This window comes from Phaenicophaeus curvirostris, chromosome 3, assembly GCF_032191515.1.
Source record: "Phaenicophaeus curvirostris isolate KB17595 chromosome 3, BPBGC_Pcur_1.0, whole genome shotgun sequence".
Taxonomy (NCBI): Eukaryota; Metazoa; Chordata; class Aves; order Cuculiformes; family Cuculidae; genus Phaenicophaeus; species Phaenicophaeus curvirostris.
The window spans coordinates 6,683,886-6,707,157 of NC_091394.1; the positions used below are offsets into that span (position 1 = coordinate 6,683,886).

At 43.2% G+C, this 23,272-nt stretch overlaps 2 protein-coding genes across 2 annotated transcripts; one reads left to right on the forward strand and one right to left on the reverse strand.

The window, feature by feature from the left end:
- Positions 1-12,172: 12,172 nt before the first annotated feature.
- ALG2 (ALG2 alpha-1,3/1,6-mannosyltransferase) lies at positions 12,173-16,104 on the reverse strand. The gene is made up of 2 exons (XM_069853317.1): positions 15,772-16,104; positions 12,173-13,356 (listed from the first exon to the last, which is right to left on the reverse strand). Exons 1-2 carry the CDS (start codon positions 16,102-16,104, stop codon positions 12,454-12,456), a joined length of 1,236 nt encoding a protein of 411 aa, XP_069709418.1. The 3' UTR covers positions 12,173-12,453.
- A 291-nt stretch (positions 16,105-16,395) lies between these two features.
- Positions 16,396-22,766, forward strand: SEC61B (SEC61 translocon subunit beta). Its single transcript, XM_069853319.1, has 4 exons — positions 16,396-16,434; positions 16,533-16,630; positions 18,195-18,296; positions 22,434-22,766. The coding sequence occupies exons 1-4, from the start codon at positions 16,432-16,434 to the stop codon at positions 22,519-22,521; spliced, it is 291 nt and encodes a 96-aa protein (XP_069709420.1). The 5' UTR covers positions 16,396-16,431; the 3' UTR covers positions 22,522-22,766.
- The last annotated feature ends 506 nt before the right edge of the window (positions 22,767-23,272 follow it).

A 23,272-nucleotide genomic window follows, 5' to 3' on the forward strand; every position in this document is an offset into this window, starting at 1 on the left:
TCCCTGGGCAGCCTCTAACAGTGCCCAATGACCCTTTCTGTGAAGAATTTTTTCCTAATGTCCAGCCTAAATCTCCCCTGGTGGAGCTTGAGGCCATTCCCTCTTGTCCTGTCCCCTGTCACTTGGGAGAAGAGGCCATCACTCTCCTCTCCACCACCTCTTTTCAGGTAGTTATAGAGAGCAATGAGGTCTCCCCTCAGCCTCCTCTTCTCCAGGCTAAACAACCCCAACTCAGGGGGTTTATGTTCCCAGGCCTCATCTACACTGTAAGGAAGTTGAGAATGTACCAAAGCTTCAAAAGCAATCTGCTCTCATTTCTTCTGCTCATGCTTCTCTGCATTATGTGCAAGCTGTGGTGGTGGCAGCAGATAGATGCACTTTTTGCAGGATGTCTAGTAGGAAGGGACTGTGACCCATGATCCTGCAGGGCATTAGCAGACAGAGAGGGGATAGAAGATGACTTCAAGACAGTAACAGAGAATGGCATCGAGGTGCAGTTTGTCTCTATGCAGCATCAGATAGATAAAATTCTGGAAAAAAGGCTCTAGGACCTGATTAGTTGAAGAGCTTATAATTTTCCCCTGTGTACATTTATTTTGTGACTGCAAGGGGGGAAGAAGGCACTGGAAATTTCTTCCATTTGCACCTGGGCACCATGACCTAGTGATACTTAAATCTGTGTTTCTCATCAGTATCTGTCCTTCATGCCCAGATTCAGACTTGTTGGCCTGGTGCGTGATGAGAGCATTGGACAAAGGAAATGTGAGATGTTCTGGCTCACAAAGAAAATCATTCCTGGGTCTCCTGGTTAACACAAGAGTTTCCTTCTTGTGCTCAAGCTTCTGCACAGAAATCCAGTCCTGATGTCAGAACATCCAGTAACTCTTTATTCCCCACAGTATAATGAAATTTTGAAAGATGTCCCGCAACAATGGCAAAGCCATGAAAAGTTCAATTTAAATATCATCAGCTATTCTAAGTGAAAGTGTGAATTGGACATGCTTATAGAGTGCCAATGAAGCTGCTGAGAGGAGTTAGTGCCATGGGAAAAAGCGGGCTAAATATGTAATATTTGCTGGCTTTTCTTCGGTACAGAGGGATAGAACTCAAAATTTTATTTGTTCAGCAAGATTTTGACACTTGTCAGTTCCTGCCATGGTTATGTCACAACTCATGTGAAAGTGAGTTTCATCAGCTTAAATGAGATGTCATCTGAAAGTCTATGGATAACTTTCTGGCTGTGGGCCCACTTAGATCCATTTCTCCTGCTCTCTCCCACTGTAGGGGATGGAATATTCTTTGCCATTAGCAAAAGGAGCCTGTTACTGGAGGAATGTAAACAACACTGCAAAGGAGAAAAGCTATTTTTATCCTCCCTGTCCACAAAGACCTGCACCAAGCACAGTCTAAAGGGCAATTTAAATATTTTGGGGAGGTAAGATTTTCAAATCTGAACTTAGTTACTTTGCTGAGCTTGTAAAGGTCTTGAATGAAGAATCAATTGCTTAGGCTTCTGTGTATTAATTCTTAACAGCACTTTGAACCTGGAATTACTACGGTAGAGGAAACATGTAGAGTCCTGAGAAAAGGGAACACTTGTCTTGAAACCCACTCGGGGAGTCTATTGACATAAGTAGATCTTGCCTGAGTTTCATCTGTTTAATGCTCTTAAAGTTTTTTTTAACTCACTGAAAGTACAGCCTTTGTCATTTGTTCTAATCAACTTTCTATTGCCATTGTAAATGACCTTGCTCTTTGCCTGGGTGAGGGAATCTCATATAAAATGGTTCTAAAGAAGGAAGGTGAAAACTAGATTTAGTCCTGCAGGCAAGAGAAAGGAGATTTGAATTAAGCTGTAAAAGGAGTTGATCTTCTTGCCTGTTTATCATGTGCTTATTATCCAGAGGAGTTTACATCCAAGCAACCACCACATTGCAGTGACTGTGTACTGCTATCCGAACATCAGGGATCTTTTTATCCACATTCATACCATGCTCATTGGGAGAAGTCTCACAGAGTGTTGTAGATTTGATCTTTTCACACTTCCATGTGTCTTTCACGTGGTCCTAAGAAAACAGTATCTCTGTGCCCCATACAAGTACATGAAGCATTAATCAGAAAAGGCAGCAACTCCTGCTCCTTTGTTCTTGCATGTGGTGATCACGCAGGCCATTCTAGAATGAAACTCTCTGAGATGAGAACAGCTTCCTGAGTATTTTGTAATAAGAAGGTGCCTCTTGTAACATAATAATAAAGAGATGGAGGGAATGAAATATGATTAAAGCAAACAGTACATGTATTGCACAAGAGGGGAGAGAGAAGAATGTGTTATTACAAGGTGTGGGTGCAAATTTAACCACTGCTTATCACAGATGGACTCTGGACTTGAGATGTGGCTGCTCGTGGCACACAAGACCCCTTTTCAATTTTCAGTGTGTTTCTTCCTCTCTTCTGGAACATTCTTCAGTAGGAACAAAGCACTTATAATGTTGCTCACACATAAAAGTGATTTCAGAGTTGGCAACCCAAAGTGATATCAGATACTAAGATATGAAGAACATTACTGTATGCATCTGAGTTAATAATATGATCTTATATTAAATATCTTCTTAAATCAGAACATATCTGTCCACTTGGAATTTAGGTGAAGAGGCTGCGTCTTCCTCCAGTTCTTTAAAATAAATCAAAGATATGGGCACGCATGTATATAAATTCTGATTCCTATTACTCTAGGAAAATTAAATACAATTTCTTATAAATGTAAACTCACTGCTGTTACTCCAAGCTTGTTCTTTAAGAAATGGACGTATTTTATATCTGATTGAGAAAAAAACACCCTTTAGGAGACTGGTTTGAGGAGGAAACTACCTACTCTGGAGAAAACCACTGCCATTGAGAGCCTGCCACTGAAAATCCTGCCACTGTTACTTACAATTGCTATGGACGTCTTGGTGTCTCCCAAGTCTCATGTTGAAGAAAATAAAGAAGATAAAGCACAGAGCTTTATCTCAGGCCATTCCATACATTTCTAATCCTTTTCATAGATCATTATTTTTAGGGTTTAATTTATTTTGTGATTGCTTTGTGCTTGTTGGGTCTGATTCTTCAAAACAGATTTTTCTTCTTTGAAATTTGCTGCTCTTCTGCGTTTAGTGGTCTCAGGACTCACTTTCTCTTGTCCTTTTATAAGGATTAGCAGAACAATGAATCACTTCTTGGAAACCACGAGATCTAGAGTATATGAAATAGTCTCTTTTGCTCAATTACAGAATTCTGCTTTAAGTTACTTTTGGGGACAATATTCATGCTTGGAACTGAATCAAAATCAAGGAATAATCTACAAATACATGCTTCTTTGCACCTTACTGGAAAGAATGTTAATGCTTAAACATTTGTATGAGATTGATGCATGTTCTCTAATCCTTCTGGATGGCTGGTCTATCAATCTTTTAAAAATCTGTCTCTACAGCCATTGTTGAGGTTCTTTGTTTGAGACGACCACAGCTGATACTTTGTCAAATTATATTTCAGGGAACCTGTTCACCTGCATGAGTCAGAGTCTGTTTTGCCTAATTTTAGTTAAAATCTCTTCTGCTTGTCAAGTACAGAAGTTTATCAGAGCTGCAGGATTAGACAATCATGTTAGATTCATTCTAGCTAATATCTGCTTCAGCCTCTAGAAATGTAGTCTCACTAATAAACCTATAACCCTCAAGTTCTAGGAACTGACTTCCCTTTAAGAATATATAGGAGGAAAGGAAACTTATGTGAGCATTTTTATCACTATGGGGGACATCCTGGACTGTGTCTCTCTCACTCAAAAGGTCAGATCTCCAGAGTGAGTTTGTATACATAAAAAGCACTTTGAGACTTGAGTGTCACAGATTATTTATGAAATAGAGTAGGAACACAAGCTGTGGAATTTTACCCTGTCACCTATAATGAACTTTCATGTAGCTTTAGTAATCAAGAATTCATAGATGATGTTTTGCAATTCTATTCACGTTATTCAGAGTAAGTCATGGACTAGTGCCAATTTCTTGTCTTGAATTCACACTGAATACTTCTGTGCAGAAAATTGGATGCTACTGGAACAGGTGACACAGCATCCTCTCCTTTAAGTATTATTAAGGCAGACGCTGTCACTGGATGAATTAAACAACCTCTCTCAGTAGAATCTTCTCAGTATATTGCTTTTTATGATGATGCATAGATTTTTCCTGGGATGGGACCTGTTTCAAGAAGGAAGTTGTCTATTTCCATCTTCTTTAAGCAGTGTGTACACTCTGTAGGTGCCTTCTGGATCCACTTTTCCATGGTTTGGATCACTTAGGGACAGACAGGTTCTGCCTAAGAACAGAAGAGGTCTGAATACAGATCAAAGATCATATTTGATTTATACTCTGTTTTCAACATTTCCTGAAAGCAGATGTTCATGTCTAGTATAATTTGTGTGTGGTCTAATGTAGTTTCCAGCTCCTAATCACCAGTCATTGATTGACTTTCTAAGCAATGACTGTATTTGGACCATCACATTTGAAAACAACCTATTTGACTAACCCTTTTCTTGAACCTTTTTTGGAGGGGCTTTTAGTGTTATTTCAGCAGTAAGGGGAAATATTATCACAGTGTAACTGTGCTATGAGAAAAATGATGTCATGGTTTTGTTTTTCTGTGTAGTAAGCTTGTAGAACCTGCAGTCTGTTAAATCAGTGTCATTATGCCGAGGAGAAGGCAGCATAATCAACAGAAACAGTATTTTGTAATTTCCTATTTAGTGGTTTGGTTTTTTTTATTGCTGCTAGGTATCTGCATAAGCACAAGTTTAACACAGAAGCATGAAACTCTGTGCTACATCTAAAGCTACGGAAACATGGGAAGCAGTAGCAAATCATTTCCATTCATACAGTCAGTCCCTCCATAGCCTCTCTTCACATTTTGTTCCCATCTTTAGGGCAGGAATAAATAGTCCATTTAATATCAGTTTCAGATCACTATTTCAGACCACTGGGACTTCTCACAGTGTCAGACTATAACCCTCATAGATAAATGGCATTAACTGACTGCTCAACAGCTGTGTATTGTGCACACAGAAGAGGCTGTTTAAGTTTCTTTGAAAATTCACTAGACAGCTCCTCCCAAGCCAGACAGATCCCAGCCTGCTGCTTGGGATTATTCTGTCCCAAGTGTGAGGCTTTCCTATCTTCAGTTCTTGTTGGCTCAATCTTACAGACCATCCAGACTTCTGAGTAGAATGTCTCTTCTTTCTGGCAGGTCTGTCTCTCCTCCCAGCTTGGTGTCATGTGTAAACTTAGTGATAGTGCTTTCAATACCCTCATCCAGACTGTTCACAAAGATGTTGAGTACTAATAGATGCAAAAGTGACTTCTGAGGTACTCTACTGATACTCTCCAGCCAGAGTCCCATCTCCTGCTCAAAGCAGGATCAGCTATGAGATCAGACCAGACTGCTTAAGACTTTATTGAGTCAGGTCATGAACACATCTAAAGGTGGAGACTGGACTACCTGCTTGGACAACCAGTTTCATGGCTTCTCTGTTCTCACAGTGACCAGAAGTTTATATTTATGCCCAACTTGAACCTTCCTTGTTTTGATATACACCCTTCGTCTCTTGTCACTCTACTAGGCACCAGGGTAAAGGGCCTTGCTCCTTCTTTTCAATAATCCTTCAGAAGAACTGGAACGCTGCTGTTAACAAGCTTGCTTCCCTCAGCCTCTCCTCATAAGGCACATGCTACTGTCTGACCAGGTTCTTTTGCACGTTCCATGCATGAAGGATTTAATGCTTAACCTCAAGCCTACTGGCTTTTTAAAGCTATCTTAAGTAAGATGGGCTTTTGATCTATATCAGAGTGATATTGTGATGTATTTAAATCACAGTATATGTGCAAATTACACTTAGGAGAGAATCTCAACTGTAATATGCAGTTGAGCCACAATACAAATGTGATTTCCATTATTAATCTCTATAATACATACACTATCACGATGCTGAGTGTTCCCTGCCTCCAGGAAGGAATATCTGGATTGGAAGTCGCTTAAGCCTGTGGCTCTCTTCAGAGTTCCTCCTATTTGCTGTTTGCATTTTATACTCTACATGGGGCTGAGCTGTGCTGTTATATCTTCATTCTTTTTATCAACTTGGGGACCTACATCTAAGCTTCCAGTTCATTCAGCCAGCAGATACAGTCATTTGCTTAGAGCGAAAGCTAACTTTTGGTTCTCTTTCTGTTGAGGTAAGCTCACAGCTGTGCAGCAGCTATGCTCAGTAATTCCCCTATTCTGTGTTCCCAGGATTGTCCCCTCACCTCGCCTCCGTACTGTGGGATGCGCACCTTGCTATCCTACACTGCTCCTGGTTCCCTTCTCCTTAGTGACCAAATGGTCCTTGCTGCTCCCTGGCAATCTAACTCTATCCTGGTTGGTAAGAGGTAAGGGAACTGGAGGGAAACTGAGATAACTGGGGATTGAGGTGGTCCTGGATTTCTTCCCAGCCTGGGTGCTGTTTCCTTCATTAGCACCAGAGATGGCTTCATTCTCCCTGACCGCTGATGAGCCCCCACTAGAACATCAGGCACCTGCATTCCCTGTGCTGGTCCTGTAGGAACTCTGCTTGGATCTCTCTTACCTTGGCAAAGCTCAAATGTCCTGCTAGGCTCCCTCTGAGCAGTCCTTTGCCATATTAGAGTCTTCTTGAGTTTCACTTTGTGAAGAAAAGGTTTTCTAAGGTGTGGTTTAGGGATTGACAGGAATGGTTGGACTTGATGATCCTGTGGGTCTTTTCCAACCTTGTGATTCTGTAAAAGAGGGATGACAGAGGCAAACGGTCTCCGTCATGTAGCAGATGCTAGAAGAGGGGATGCCAATGAGAGATATATTCCTGCTAGGTTTTATTCTTCCATAATACTCTCACCCTCTTGTTCTGTTTTACTAGAGGAGGTGATGGTCAGGATCTCTTCCTGCAATCTGTCCTTGCAGAGTTTCTTTTTCACTATATGTAGCACCTTTTTCAGCTGTAGGTTTGTTTACAGAGCTAATCCTAGGCCAGGACCAGGATTTTAAAGAAGAGTAAATTAGATATGGTGTGATGCTCCTGTGATTTGTTTTACATCCTTGTAAATACTGTGAGAAACAATTTTTTTTAACCTTTTCCTGGGAATAACTGAAGAAAGCATCTCGGCGTCTTATTTTTTTGTCTTTTACAAATCTTACTGTACAGCACATGATTTCTGTGTATAATTGTGAGGGGAAATGTTCATTAAATTAAAATGTAGTATGTGCTTGTAGTTAGATTGAAGGTTGTTTGAAGGTTAATTTCCCGGGTGATTGATTATCTTACATAAGAGTTTTAAAACTCTTGTTCCCTTCCTCCATGTAAAACCCCACCAAACGATTTCTGTTGGCATTTTCTGAATAATTACATTTTTTTTCTCCTCTTTCAATGTACAGGGATTGGAGTTATAAAGATACCATAATGTTAATAGATTTATCTCAGAGTTCATGAGGTCAAACCTGTTGGTCTTCCCATATGACTAACAGTGCAAAAATCTGGAATCAACTGAGTTAATCTTGGGCATAAAATAAGTGGCACTGAAGAAGTGCATATCCATAAATCAATAGAGACTAACCTCTGATTTATTTCTTTTTTGGGTCACGTGTTCTACTTTCATCATAAAAGCAGATAAAGGTAACTATAATTAAAATGTCTATTTCCTCCTCTACTATTTGTGCTAACATTCATGCTGTTGAATATGCCCCTTTCATGATACTATATTTTTTCAGTATTCTACAGTTATTGTTTCATTAAGAATAACCCCGTGATAATAACTGTATAATAAATTACTATACAAAATAAAATATCAGCCATTTAAGCCATGAGACAGAATAATATAGTCATAATAAAAAAGAGTAAAGTTTAGCAATATGATAATGTAGCATGAGGTTTTTATAGACTCCATGTAAATGTTAAAATCTATAAATTTTTTATATTGAGTAAAATTGTAAAAAATAGTAATGAATGGAGTGGGGAGAGGGAAAAAAGCAGCATTAGGATGCTGGCTTAATCCTGAAATTGCTGGGTTTTGATTTCTTTTTATAATCTGAAAAAGAGTGTATAAAAATTATGTATATGAAATTATTTGTTTATCTTATTTACTAGAGGTATTAAAGCTAAATTGAAGAAGAACTGTGGATTTCCACTTTCCAGCCCAGAGTACTGTTAAGTGAAGAAACTATAAAGCCTAATCACCTCTCTCCTTGCTTTCCTTTGTTCACACCTTGTATCCCTGTACACACTCTGCCTCTTTTTTTTCTAACTATGCCTTAAACAACCTTTATTTGGCTTCTTTTTATGTATTTGAATTCTAACCGAAGGTAGAAAGATGTGCAAATACTGGGAGAAGAGGACAGGACTGAATTCCTCCATGCAGCCACTTTCTTCTTGTTGCATCATCCTTCATACCACACTGGTAGGATATGGATTTAAAATCTCCATGCTCTTGTAGGTTAATGATCATTTATTTAATCATACTAGTCCAATACTTAATATTTCTTCTAAGAGCAGATTGCACATGGCATTTGCAATTTGATTTAAATCAAATTATCTTAAAAACTTTTATTAAAATAGAGAGAATGAAAGTTATAGACACAAAGAGTATGGATTTCTAACTGGTTTGGAACAGGAACATATAATTAATGCTTTAAAAATTTGCCATTTCGAAAATTCAACATTGGTCAGACTTGTTTCTTTGTGTTGTTTTGGTCTAGAGACAGCACAACAAAGGGTACACGATATCCCCTAGAACATGCTGACTTTTAATATATGGGGGCACTTATTGTTGTCTCATGATGGAGCTGCTTCTTTTTAATTGACAGGCGGCTCATCACTAATAAGGACATCATGCATTCTACTTGCATAATCAAGAGTCTTGTTGGATTTCCAAAAGGAAGGAAGGGAAGTAGAGAGGAAACAAAGCTATACTGGCATAAAATAAGGAACTGACTGAGCACTTGCACTTCTGAAAGTAAAAGTTTCTTCTGTAAACCTAAAGCTTTGTTTTCACGAGTGGGTCTTTAGAACAGCAGTAGTGAAAGGACAGAATGGGACTAGATGAAGAGATGCTCAAGAAGACAAACATATCAATATAACTGAATGCATAATCTGAAAACATTTAAGGACAACCACAGCTCCAAGACACTATGTAGCACTAGGGCATAGTTATGTGCATAGTCCCTCGTGGACAGCATAGCACTTAATGGTTTAAGACAGAAAATTAAGATAAATACTGGACACAGTAAAAAAAAAACAAAAACAACACAGGCAATCTATGCCAATGTAATGTTATTATTCAAGATGCAATCCACCCAGGATCACTGAACCTAAACCACAAAGAGCAAAAGAGGAATTGATTTGTGCCTCCCCTGTCAAGAAGTAGCCTAGGGCAGATTAATTAAACAGGAAAAAATCCCATCATCTTTGTATCTCCTGCCTTATCACCTGCCAAGGAAGTGGACTGTGGGGTAAGCAGCTCAGAGTTGCCCCCCAAGAGGAGAAAGTGAGAAGAGATAGGAAAAAGGGAGGACTTTGCAACTAAACTGAATTTATGAATGGTGTTGAGAAGATGGATAGAGTTTAGTTGTTCATGGTCACTTCTAAAAGAAAAATAAAAAAGCTTAAAATGAAGCAAGATTAGAAGTTAGATTCAAAACAGTCTGAAGAGGGTAGTCACGCAATGGGGAATTATACTGTGGAAGTCCTCATCGCTGGGACTTTCTATGAATTTTTCCACAAGACTTTTCCATGGACGTCAAAAGGAAGATGGCAAAAGTGGAAGTGATACCCATTTGAATAACACAGAGAAACCACAACTGGCTCTGTAAGTCCTTCGGCTGTCAGGAAGACGCAAAAGTTAGAGTGCTCCACAAGGGCACATAAGCCATGAGCACAAAGGATAGTGACCTCACTTGGCCAGGGCACAACTCCACTGTACCAAGGCAGTCTGGGGGCAGTGATAGGGTCTCTTAACATCCAGCAATCATCAAAACAACAGGCTTTACTGGCCCTGACCAGCCACACCTGCGGCTACCACCCACACCCACTGCTCATGGGTACAGGGGCTCCATTTACACTCCGGCCAGGGCTTTCCATTTCTGCACCTTCATAGTGAGGTGATTTCCTAGCCTTCATTGTGGCCACCCTTGGCTCCTGGCTTGTTCTCTGTCATGGAAGAGTCTTGCTTTTGTTGCTCCCTGACAGTCAGCTCAGGTCATCTCAGGTCCTCAGCTGAGTACCATGGAGCCTCGCCCTCAGACTAAGACAGGACTTGCTCTCACAGCCTCCTTGCAGCTATCGATGTGTCTTAAGAGTTGACCCCATGGCCACCCTGCAGTTTCTGTTTTGACTCCAAATCCTGAAGATCTGCAGAAGCAGATCTTCTATAGGCTTCTCTAACCTCCTCTGCATTAGGGTGGCACCTCCTGCCCACCAAGTTCTTTGGTGGTTTTGGGAGCATCTAAGCTTTGTTATGGTCCAAATCAGGGGCCGTCAAAGACCATCTCAGGGACAATCTGATATGTGGGTTGATCTGCCGCTGTACTTCCACTGCCAGTGCTTCATAGTTTTAGTCAAAAAGAACAAGAACGGGGGTTTCTGGCCCTTCACAGGAGCCTGATAGCTTAAGGCGGCTTCAATCTACCTGGGACCAACGTGCCAGCAGTTGGGGTCGTCCAGATACCCCAGGAACTCCACCCTGTGCCGTTGAAAAGAGCCAATATCTGGGATTCAACATTGAGCCACCATAGCTGCAAGCGACTCAGGATTTCCGTAGCACAGTCCGCGTGCCTGTTGAGAGCTGGAGAACATGATGACGCCAAGAACACCACTACATAGTTATCAGGCAGGCTATGCAGCACATCATTTGCAAAAGAATTGAAAGGGGACAGAGCACGGAAGAGACCAAATGGTATCACGAGATCCTTACAGAGTCTGTCTCTGGTTCAGCAGTTGGAAAAAAACAGAAAAGAAATGTTGGAAATAGGGCCTATGAGCCCACTTGCTCCCAACCCATGATCAATAAGCATTATAGCATCCCAACTTCCTAATTAAAGACAAGGACAGGCTTTATTTGTGGATTTTTGTTTGTTTTACTCTAAATAGAAGCCTTAAACTGAGACCTGGGTTGCAGCCCTAAGCAACAGAAAGGCTGGTGTCTCTGTTGTGAAGTACTGAACGTGAAAATGTCTGAAACCATCTTGAATACAAGCTGTAGAATTCAGACTACGGAATTGTATTTTACGGATAAAATCAGATTTCAAAGAATGAGGGAGTTGCATAGTTACTCAATCCATTTTCAGACTAAAAATACAACTGTATGGATTATGTGTTATTGGAAACCAAACAGAACAAATAACTAATAAAGATGCACTAAAAAGAGAGGCAGATAAAAAAACCCAACACAAACACATACTCCTGGCCCCAGACCTCCTATTACACTTGAAGTAAAGCCAAATTACTGTCACATCTGCAGTCACTGCAATAGTATAAAAGTATCTCCCAGCATAAGCATTCTGAAAAGTTATCACAAACCCAGGCAAAATAAAATGTCTTTATTAACTGTTCTAGATAAACAATTTTTTTTTTTTTAAAGTGTGCTGTCATTTAGAATTTAACATTAAATACAGGGGATATCATTTAAAACTCTACAAATCAGAAACTATTGAAGTAAAATTACATCCTTAAGCATTGCAGATATCGGCATAGGTACAGAATCTCAGCACTAATGTTTCTTCCTGAGGTAGTCTGATGTCCTTGTTTTTATTCTAGTCTCAGGTTCCTCCTGCTCACACACCTGTACATTTGTTTATGACACTCGGTGTGACTAACATGATGCAGTTTTAAGTAAAGTACAGGGAAAGGTCAATCATTTTAAAACCATACCATTCATATCCCTAACAGGGTTTTAAACAAGCAGTTGGTTGGACTGTGAAATTCTCTCCAAACTTCAGCCAAGATAGCTCTTTTACTTAAAAATTACTGATTAACACCTTAAATACCTAAGAATAAAGCCATGCTTACCTGTACAAATCCACATTTTGTAAATTGAATCAGCCATACCATACGGTATTAAAAATAAAACATGCAATAATCTCCTGGTAAGTTACTGCCATTTAATTACACGTTTTTCCAAGGCACAGTACATGAAGGAACTCCCACAATGGCAGATCAGATCAAGTTAGCACATCAAAATTTTAACCTTCTAATGAGACAGCATGACACATTTTGCTTGTTCTTTGTATCAAGTGACAAAAGGCAGCAAAGGAAACATAACAAGGAAATTCAGAAGTCTTGGGTTCTTCATTATAGTCATGATGAATACTGGCCCCCTATACAAATGAGACATACAAAGCTGTAAAATCCACTACGGGAATATAATTTTATTGCATTAATCTGCATACGTATTGGTACAGGCGATCTGCGAATGCTTCCGAGGAAAATTTTTCCATAACTCTGACTCTCCCAGCTGCTCCCATCGAGTCCTTTAGGAGAGGATCTCTCACAATTTTTAACATGGCCTCAGAGAATTGCGTTGGCACAGGATCACACAAAAATCCTGTAACGTTATGTACGATTGATTCTAAAGGACCACCTGAATTAACTGCTATAACAGGACATCTCATATACATTGCCTCCAGGGGAACAATGCCAAAATGTTCATTGCTTGGGGTATAAAGCACACATACAGAGTTACTAAGAAGAGAGATTTTCTGTTCATCTGAGAATGATCTCAGAAAAGTGACATGGTCATCAACACCAAGCTTGGATGCAAGCCTCCTCAGCTCTTCATAGTGCTCCACGTTTTCCAGAACTCTTTTATCATAACCACCTGCCATAACGAGGTGAACTTCATTCCACTCATGAGAATCAAGTCTTCCTTGAAGCTCATGTAAAGCTTCAAGAGCCAATGGCAGGTTCTTTTTTCTCTCGTACCTATTAATGGAAAGAAACAAGAACTTTTTCTTCTTCGGTATCAGTTCAGTTACGTCTGCAGGAACTATTGTTTCAAAGCTACTGACGTTGAGCGGTGGGTAGAGGACATCAGGGTTTATGTTAGATAAGGACTTAAAAGTGTCCTTGAACACACTGGCAGTGAACCTGCTGTTCACAACGATACAGTCCGCCATGCCAGTCGTGTACTCTTCCAGCCAGTCGAGCGGTAATCTGTAGATGCGCTTTAGAAAAGATTCTCTCTTGGTTAGAAGCTGATCAGGGAAGTGACAGTAAAATAAAACCTTCTTACGGGATCTGGCCAGTCTAAGTACAGGAATGCAAGCAGACACCTAGTACAACCAGAAGAAACAGGATAGAGGAGATGTTTGTTACTTGTGTGAGTGCTGCTGATATGTACATGCAAATTTCAAAGCCATGACCCGAGAGCCAAGTGCCTTTTCCCTCTCCTCTCCTTGAGTACACAAGCCTACACTCCCCCACCCAGAACCTCTTGCTGCGGCTGCAGATTTCCCCCCTCCACCTCAGCCTATGAGGCTACCAAGACTCCCTCCCCGATCCAGTCTCCAGCAAGACCTGGGACTTCCTAACGTACAGAGAGTACAACGTCCCACAGAGGCCAACCACCATCAGTGGACAGCTAGGCTCATACGACCTTTTGTTTGGAAAGGACCTTTGAGATCATCAAGTCCAACCATACCCGTCCACTACTAAACCGTATCTCTGAGCATCTTGCCTATCCATCTTCTATATTCCTCCATGGATGGTGACTCAACCACTTCCCTGGGCAGCCTGTTCCAGTGCCTGATAACCCTTCAGTAAAGACATTTTTCCTGATAACCAATCTAAACCTCCCCTTGAGTCCGCTTTCTCTCATACTACCATTTGTTACTTGGGAGAAGAGACCAACACCCACCTCATTACTACTTCCTTCTAGGTAGTTGTAGATGGTGATAAGGGCTCCCCTCAGCCTTCTCTTATCCAGACTAAACAACCCCAGTTCCCTCAGCTGCTCCTCATAAGTCTTGTGCTCCAGCCCCTTCAGCAGCCTTGTTGCTTTCCTCTGGGCATCCTCCAGTACCTCAATGACCTTCTTGTAGTGAGGGGCCCAAAACTGAACACAGTATTCGACGTGCGACCTCACCACTGCTGAGTACAGGGTAAGGATGACTTCCATGGTCCTGCTGGCCACTCAGTTTCTGATACAAGCAGAGGGGAGCCCAAGCCGCTCATTCCAGCTGCCCCACACCCTGTCAGCACCCTCCCCTCCTCCCACACTTGCCAGCATCTCCACCCTGCAGGAAGGGATCTGGGGGTTCTGGTTCATGGCAAGTTGAACATGAACCAGCAGTGTGCCCCAGCAGCCAAGAGGGCCAAACACATCCTGGGGTGCATCGAGCACAGCAGTGCCAGCTGGTCACAGAAGGTGGTTGTCCTGCTCTTCACCACCGTGGTGTGGCCCCACCTTGAGTATTGTGTGCTGGTTTGGGCACCATGGTATAAAAAGGCTATCAAGCTACCAGAGTGTACCCAGAGCAGGCCACAAAGTTGGTGAAGTGTTTAGAGGGCAAGTCGTACATGGAGCTGCTCAGGTCACTTGGTCTGTTTAGCCTGGAAAAGAGGAGGCCGAGAGGAAACCTTACAGCAGTTCACTGCTTCCTCACAAGGAGAGGAGGAAGAGCAGGTGCCAATGGGTTTACGTTGGATATTCATAGAATCAGAATAGTTTGGGTTGGAAGGGACCTTAAAGATCATGTAGTTTCAACCCCTCTACAATGGGCAGACACCTCCCACTAGGGACTTATTAGGAAGAGGTTCTTCATCCAGAGGGTGGTGGAGCACTGGAACAGGGTCCCGAGGGAAGCAGCCACAGCACCAAGCCTGACAATATTCAAGAAGCATCTAGAACACGTCTCCAGACATGTGCCGTGAATGCCAAGGGTGCCCTCCACAGGGACAGGATCATAGAATCACCAGGTTGGAAAAGACCCACTGGATCATCAAGTCCAACCATTCCTGTCAATCACTAAACTGTGACCCTCAGCATCTCATCCACCCATCCCTTAAACACCTCCAGGGAAGGTGACTCAATCCCCTCCCTGGGCAGCCTCTGCCAGTGCCCAATGACCCTTTCCAAGAAAAATTTTTTCCTAATGTTCAGCCTAAAACTCCTCTGGTGGAGCTTGAGGCCATTCCCTCTTGTCCTGTCCCCTGTCACTTGGGAGAAGAGGCCAGCACCCTCCTCTCTACAACCTCCTCTCAGATAGTTATAGAGAGCAATGAGGTCTCCCTTCAGCCTCCTCTTCTCCAGGCTAAACACCCCCAGCTCTCTCAGCCACTCCTCATAAGGCCTGTTCTCCAGCCCCCTCACCAGCTTCGTTGCTCTTCTCTGGACTCGCTCCAGAGCCTCAACATCCTTCTTGTGGTGAGGGGCCCAGAACTGAACACAGGATTCGAGGAGCGGTCTCACCAGTGCTGAGTACAGAGGGAGAAGAACCTCCCTGGCCCTGCTGGTCACGCTGTTTCTGATCCAAGCCAAGATGCCATTGGCCTTCTTGGCCACCTGGGCCACTGCTGGCTCATGTTCAGTCGCTGTCAACCAACACCCCCAGGTCCTTCTCCAAAGCAGTCGGACTCGACGCTCCCGGCGGGTCCCTTCGGACCGGGGAAAGGCTGCGTGTGCTCACAGACCCCTCGGGCCCCCACCCGGCTCCCCCTGTTTCCCCCTCGGCCCGCTCCCCCCGCACCTGGTCGCAGACGAAGACGTCGGGGCGCTCCCCGGCGAGCACCAGGGCGCAGAAGGCCAGCAGGGCCATGCGGAGGGCGGCGCACACGGCGTGTCCGCGCCCGGCCAGGCTGCGGGGCAGCCAGCCCGCCGCCTGCCGCACCTCCAGGCCCCGCGTCTCCGCGAAGCAGCGCCCCGGGTCGTAGTGCGCCGTCCACAGCCGCACCCGGCAGCCCCGCGCCCGCAGCGCCAGCGCCAGGTCCACCACCAGCCGCTCGGCGCCGCCCAGCCCCAGGTCCGGGTGCAGGATCAGCACGGACGGGCCGGCCCCGCTCCGCGCCCCCGCGTCCCCCATGGCCGAGCCCCCACCACCGCCGAGCGCCACGTCGGCCTCCCCGCGGGGGCCTGCGGGAGGACCCGCCCTGAGGGCTGCCCCGGCCCCGCCGCCACGGCCCCGCGCGGCTCGGCGGCCGCGGCCCGGGCGCTGCGGGGGAATGCGGGCTTGGGGGTGCGTCGGGGAGCGGGGCTGGGGGAGAGGGGTGCGGGTTGAGGGGCGCGGGGGGCGGGATTGGGGGCGCGGGGAGCGGGGCGCCGCTCAGGCATCGCGGCGGGCAGCCCGCGGGGGGCGGGGCGCGCGGGGACGTGGCGGGGCCCTCGCAGCCATCGCGGAGCCGGTCTCGCCATGGTGAGGAGGCGGTTGGGGTCGCCGTGGGTCGGTGTCCCCCCACCCCGGCCCCGTGGCCGCGCCGCTCACCACGGCCCCGTTCTCCCTTCTCCCCGCAGCCCGGACCCAACCCCAGCGCCACCAGCGTCGGATCCGCCGGCCGCTCCCCCAGTAAGGCGGTGGCTCCGCGCGCCGCGGGATCCACCGTGAGGCAGAGGTGGGTGCGGGAGAGGGATCCGGGGGATGGGATCCACCGTGAGGCAAAGGTGGGTGCGGGAATGGGCTCCCACGGGATGGAATCCATTATCAGGCAGAGGTGGGTATGGGAATGGGATTCAAGAGATGGCATCCACCATGGGGGGGAGGTGGGTGTGGGAGAGGGATCCCGCAGGATGGGATCCACTATCTGGCAGAGGTGGGTGTGGGAGAAGGATTCCACAGGGTGGGATCCACCCTCTGGCAGAGGTGGGTGTGGGAGAGGGATTCACGGGATGGGATCCACCAAGCAGCAGAGGTAGGTGCGGGGATTGGATTCCATAGGATGGGATCCACTTTGTGACAGAAGTGGTGTGGGAGAGAGATCCACAGAATGGGATCCACCATGCAGCAGAGGTGAGTGTGGGAATGGGCTCCCACAGGAGGGGATCCACCTTGTGGCAGAGGTAGGTGTAGGAATGGGCTCCACGGGATGGCATCTACCTTGTGGCAGAGGTGGGTGTGGTAATGGGCTCCCATAGGGCAGGCTCCATCATCCAGCAGAGGTAGGTATGGCACAGGCAGGTGCCACCCGCATGAATTTTAGTAAGGGTGAAATATGAGAGAGTTGGGGTTGTTCATCTTGGAAAAGAGAAGACTGGGCAGTGGGAGGCTGGAGAGCAGCTCTTTGGAAAGAGAACTGGGGGGTTTGATTGACAGCAAGTTGAACACGAGCCAGCAGTGCGCCCTGGTGGCCAGGAGGGCTGGTGGTATCCTGGGCTTCATCAAGCGTGGCACTGCCAGCCAGTCAAGGGAGGCGATTGTCCTGCTCTATTCCACACTGGTGCAGTTCCACTTTGAGTATTGTCTGCAGTTCTGGGCACCACAGTATAAAAAGGCTGTCAAGCTACTGGAGAGTGTCCAGAGGAGGGCCACAAAGTTGATGAAGTGCTTAGAGGGGAATCATAGAATCATAGAATAACCAGGTTGGAAGAAACCTACCGGATCATCGAGTCCAACCACATGAAGCCACATGAAGAATGGCTAAAGTCACTTGGTCTGTTCGGCCTGGAGAAGACGAGACTGAGGTGAGACCTCATTGCAATTTACTGCTTCCTCACAAGGAGAGGAGAAGGAGGAAGCATTGATCTCTTCTCTCTGGTGACCGATGGTTGGACCTGAGGGAACGGCAAAAAGATGTGCCAGAGGAGGTTTAGTTTGGATATTAGGAAAAGGCTCTTCCCTCAGAGTGATGGAGCACTAGAAGAGGCTCCCCAGAGAAGCAGTCATTGCGCCAAGCCTGGCAATATTCAAGAAGCATTTGGACAATATTCTGAGATGTATGGTGTGAATCTAGGGGTTGTCGTATGCAGAGACTGGAGATAGACATGATGACCCTTGTGGGTCCCTTCCAACTCAGGACATTCTATGATTCAGCCATCACGTCCGCTGCGTGCCTGGCTGGTGCAAGTGCCTTCCTGGTTCAAGTGCCTTTTTTCTGCAGAGTCTCTTGTGGCACTTAGTGCTAGGAGCTGGCAGACTGCTAATGTGTTTTGGTGCTTTTTTCATTCCATTATCCCCTAAAGGAAGAATGCCAGCTGCGGGACAAGAAGTGCAGGCCGTGCCACTTCCACAGGTACTGGTGGGATGTGGCGATTCTACACAGAGGACTCTCCAGGGCTCAAAGTGTAAGTTGGATGTATGGGTGGTGGTGGTGGCCATGGGGCATATATATTTCACCTATTTATATGATCTTTCAGTGTTTGAATCGAGAGATCATAGTCTCAGGGAGTGATTTCGGTTGGAAGGGACCCTAAAAGGAGGATGTTGGTGTTCTGGTTTGCATGGGAAAACATGCTGAATGAATGGCAGCTTACATAGATTTGGGGTGAAATATTTTATTTAGTCTGTAAACCCGGAGAAGTAGTTTTTAAAGTTGTAGTGGCTTTAAAAAGGTAGGTGCAAATTACACTTTGTAATTGCCTAGGCTCGCCTTAAATGGTCTTTGAATACCGCAAGCAATGGAAGCCCCATCCCTTGAGGTGCTCCTGCCCATGGCAAGGAAGTTGTAACAGGATGATGTTTAAGGTGCCTTTCGAACCAAACTATTCTGTGAAAGAATTCACTTGTCACAGTGAATTTAGACATCTATCTGTATGTTTTTATTCTGTTTTAATTAATTTATTTTTCTTTATTAGTAAACATGCTATAATCCTGTGCCCCTCTCTTGAAAACATTATATAACTGATAGGCTATATGCTTGCAAAATCTCAGGTGCTTTTATTGAAAAACTGAAAATAAATTATTTTATCTAAGCTTGCAAAGCAAGCGGCATCCTGATACCTTGCATGTATTTGTTCTTACAAGATGAGCGTTCCAAGGTTTTGGTCAGTTATCTGGTGTTATTGTCCCTTAAACTGTAAAGGAAGCCTGACTTTTTAAATTTCTGCCAGTTTGAGACATTCCAATCAGTTTCCCAAACAAGCTTTGCAGACTAATATTGGGTAATAAAGGTGGAGGGTGTATTTCCACTGATGGGTGTGTGCTACCTTGAGTGAGAATCTGTGCTTCTTGCAGTTACTTCATGGCCTCTTGTTTTTACTGGGCTGAAGAGGCTCAAGGCACTCAGGAATGTTCCTTTTGCTTCTTTTTTTCTAGAGTCTGTTAGTATTTTATTTTGTGGCTCTTTGAGAAGGCTGCTGCTGGCTGCACAAACAGAATATTTGGACTAGGGCTGCTGATAGTCTAGTTCGCGTTCGTTCCATGAATAACCTTTCCTCTGAAGTTGTCTTATGTCTTTTCATTATTGTATGTGCTTGACAGTTTAAAAAACCAAAAACTGTACAGCAGACCGACAAAGTATCAGTGCTCTGCTGCTGCAGGTCTTGCTTCCTCCATTCTCAATCCAGAGAGGAGACAAGACAAAGAAAAAGGCAGTGAGCAACAGTAGTGTTCTAGAGCAAATCCGTGCAGATAGGAAAGGCAACTATTTTCTGTGTTGTCTGGTCTACTAAAGCTCAATTAAAAAAAAAAACAAAACAAAACCAAACTGAGAAACAACAGAAGTTTTCTACTATAATAGTAGTTTGGTAGTTTGGTTTTTTTTCAATAGATCTGTGATACAGGCTGTCAAAGCAGCTTTACCAATTTCAGTTAAATTTCCCTGTGAATCCTTTGGTTTCTTTTTTGATGTTCAATGGCCACTCAGTTGTTCTAGTCTTCACTACAAGCAGGTCATTAGGTAGATTTCCCCCTTTATTTATGTTGCAACACGGTGTTTCCCAATTTTAAGGTTATGGAACACTGGGAGTTGGTTTTTGCAAGCTTCAATGAGTAGCTGTGTGGTCAAGCTTTTAATGAAAGAAACAAATCCATAAAAGAGAGTTGGTTTTACAAATCACCTGCATGCTAGATGTAACATTTTGTGAACCATGGCTTGGGGGCAACTGTCTTGCTTGCAGCTTTCTGTGTGTTTTTCTATGTATGTTTTTTTCTGTAGCAACCAATTGTTATGATCTCTGACCTATTCAGTAGGCTTAAAAATGAAAATGGATTATAGAGGGGTTGTGGTTGACTCAGTAAAGTACGTCAGCCAAAGTTGTTTTTAAAAATGATTGTGATCAGTACTGCATAAAGCAGTTTGAAAGCTTAGCTTGGTGGTGGGATTTTTTTTTGTGTGTTTCTCATGTTGTATAAAAAATGAACTTTTAAAATTACTATGAAAAAAATCCATAGAAACGCCTGAGAGCAAGTTATTGCATGCTTGCTGTGATCAGGAAAATTGCATTATAGATCAAAAGTTTTGTATTTTATATTGTGTCTAATTATGCCTCTCTTCAGGTATTTAGTATCTGTGCTCAGTGTCAGAAGTAATAAATATGTTGAATAAGCAAATTTGGTTTGCCTCGTGAAAGTGCACTTATCTTTAGTACAGGATGCTGTGAAATGTATGTCTTTGATAATAATATTAACAAAAGGGAGCTGCAGAGGATCTGGTTCAGAGTGGAATATGATATTTTTCTCTTTAAAACTCAGTTTGAGCATTATGTACTTTGTAAACAAGACTAAACCCAAACTTGTTGCTCTTTCTGTGGCACTTGGTACCTGTGGTTCCTGTATCTTGTCTAAGCTCTCTGGCTTAAAGAGCTGTAGGCAGTTTCCTGTGGAGCTGTGGTAGAGAATCAAATTGGTCTCATGGTATAGTATGCAGCCTTATGAAAGACATTCTAAGAATGCACAGTACCACATCTTTAGAAGTGATGGATTCTGTTTTATTTATTCATTTATTTTGAACTGCATGTTCGGCTGAGAAGTTTCAGGTGTATGGAAGAGAAATGGAACATTTCAGTAGGTTGTCTTTGGGAGTGGAGGAAATGAGATGCACGTGACAGTATCAGAAAGCTGATTATTCTGTGAGGGGATCAGTGTCATTGGCATGTTTAAAAAATCCCCAAAAATCAGAAATGCACAATCTTTCGTTTTTATTTCCATGTTGTTCTATTCAGGTTAGTGGTGCTTCTCTGAGCCTTTGGCAGAGTGGCTTGTGCATTACTGCTACTAAAGGCTGAAATGAATTAAAGAGCAATTGAGATACAGTGCAAGGACTTTGTGCACCTGCTGTCATGATTTATATTACGTAGAACAAACTTCAAATATGTACAGAACACTGGGGATTGAGGAGTACATTCTGTTGGTTATTGAAAAGTATCCCTTGATGGGAGTTGCTTATGTAGTCACTGTGTGCTGACTTTCTTATTTTGTGTGTTTTGTCATTGATGTATTTGCTAAATGCTTTATGTCTGTGTTCAGGGTTCTCTGTACCCAAATAAGACTAAATAGGATAGATAATAAATGAGTTTTAAAACTCAACGGAAGATTACAATTCTGAACATTTGAAGTAGGTAGACCATGACTCATAGAAAAGTATGTTACTAAATTGTTTCACTACATTTTCAGCTTCTTTTTTCCTTATTTTGTTTTCAAGTAACACTTACCTGCATATAAACAGTAATCTAGAGGGTAATCCCTGCTGGATTACAGAATTCATGGGGTTTTGCTCATTAGCAGGTTGAAAATCAGACCTGAGATTGTATGAAGTGAGTGGTATGAAGCAGTGTTGAGTGCATGTAATTGTGTAACTGAGCATGTAATTGTGTCTCAGAGCAAAGCCAAATGGCTAATTTTGTCTCTGAACATGTACTGTAAGATTAAAAAGGTTTTTAAAAGCATCACTGTATAATTTCTAAACTGTGTATTAAAGTGGGAAGAAAAAAACTTAAGAAATTTGTTGGTTTATACATTATAGGTAAGGATTGAATGATGGAGTTAACTTTGACATTCTGTGTATTTCTTCCAAAATACAGAAGTCCCTGTCTCTCACCCACTGCTGCCATTGTTTTCAAATGAAATAAAGCCTCTGAAAAAATAACTGATGTTAATTTTATGCCAAAATTTTAGTAGCCGCTAGAGGACTCTCTTGTTTTTTGTATCTGACTACGTCTCTGCTCAGGTGGCTATCCAAGTAGTAAATACAGATGATAATCCTCCAGACATTGTTTTCACAACGATGAGTAATAATGAACCATTAATTACTTTGTAAATAAGTGGGGATTTTGTTATTATAGTGTGCTTTGTAATTATGTAACACAGGGTGTGTAAAACTATCCTCAGAAACTTAAAGAGTCAGCAGCAGTTTTTGATGGAGACGGCTATGTTATTTCTGTGTAATTTACAGTATCTATGGGCATGGAATAAGAGTTTTCTCATAGTTGCTTTTGAACTGATGAGTTCACTTTGTGTTAATGTATTTTTTTCTTTATTTTCAGTGGACCTGTTCCAGTTTTGGTCATGAGTCTTCTTTTTATTGCTTCTGTGTTTATGCTGCACATCTGGGGTAAATACACCCGTTCATAGACTCAGCTGCCAACTTGAAGCATACATCTTGGACCAAAATATGGTGGATCCTGGTTGTTCTTGGAGAGAGGCTCGGGAAGCTTCCTGTCACCTGTTGAAGTCCTGTCAACTTTGGCTCTAATACTGAATTAATTTCTCACTTTGCTAATTGGGCAGATTTAAAGTTTATCATGGGTCATTTTATATTTGTATCTGTACGCTTAGAATACAGGTATTGCAATAAAAGTTGTATATGGAAATACTAACTGTCTTACCTACATTTTTTCCTCCTGTTCCGACATGTCACAACTAAAACATTATCTTCATCATTTTTGTATATAATATATAACTACATTTCTATGTAAATGCCATTTGACAGTTCAAACCACATTCTTCTGTTGCGTATGTAATTTTATGCTAGAAGATCGTTTTTCGTAAATGGGAGAGGCAAAATAAGGTGCACAAACATGCAAAGGTAGCATTTGTTGAAGTAAAGCTGAAGTACACTAGTTAAGTTGGTCATGTTCTTCTGTTAACTCCAGAAAAATAGCTGCATTTATTTCCTAAATGCACATAAGCTTTACTTAGTGCTCATTATATATAAAAGTATATAAATATGCTTGTTTTTCAAACTGCACTCCAGGTACAACATGAACTGGTACCTAACTGATTTTAAGAAGAATAATTGCATAGCTGTCAGAGACTTGTTTCTTCTGCAGATCCAGACTTTTTCAAGGAGTCTGAGCGAGGAAAACAGAATGGGAGGACTGGG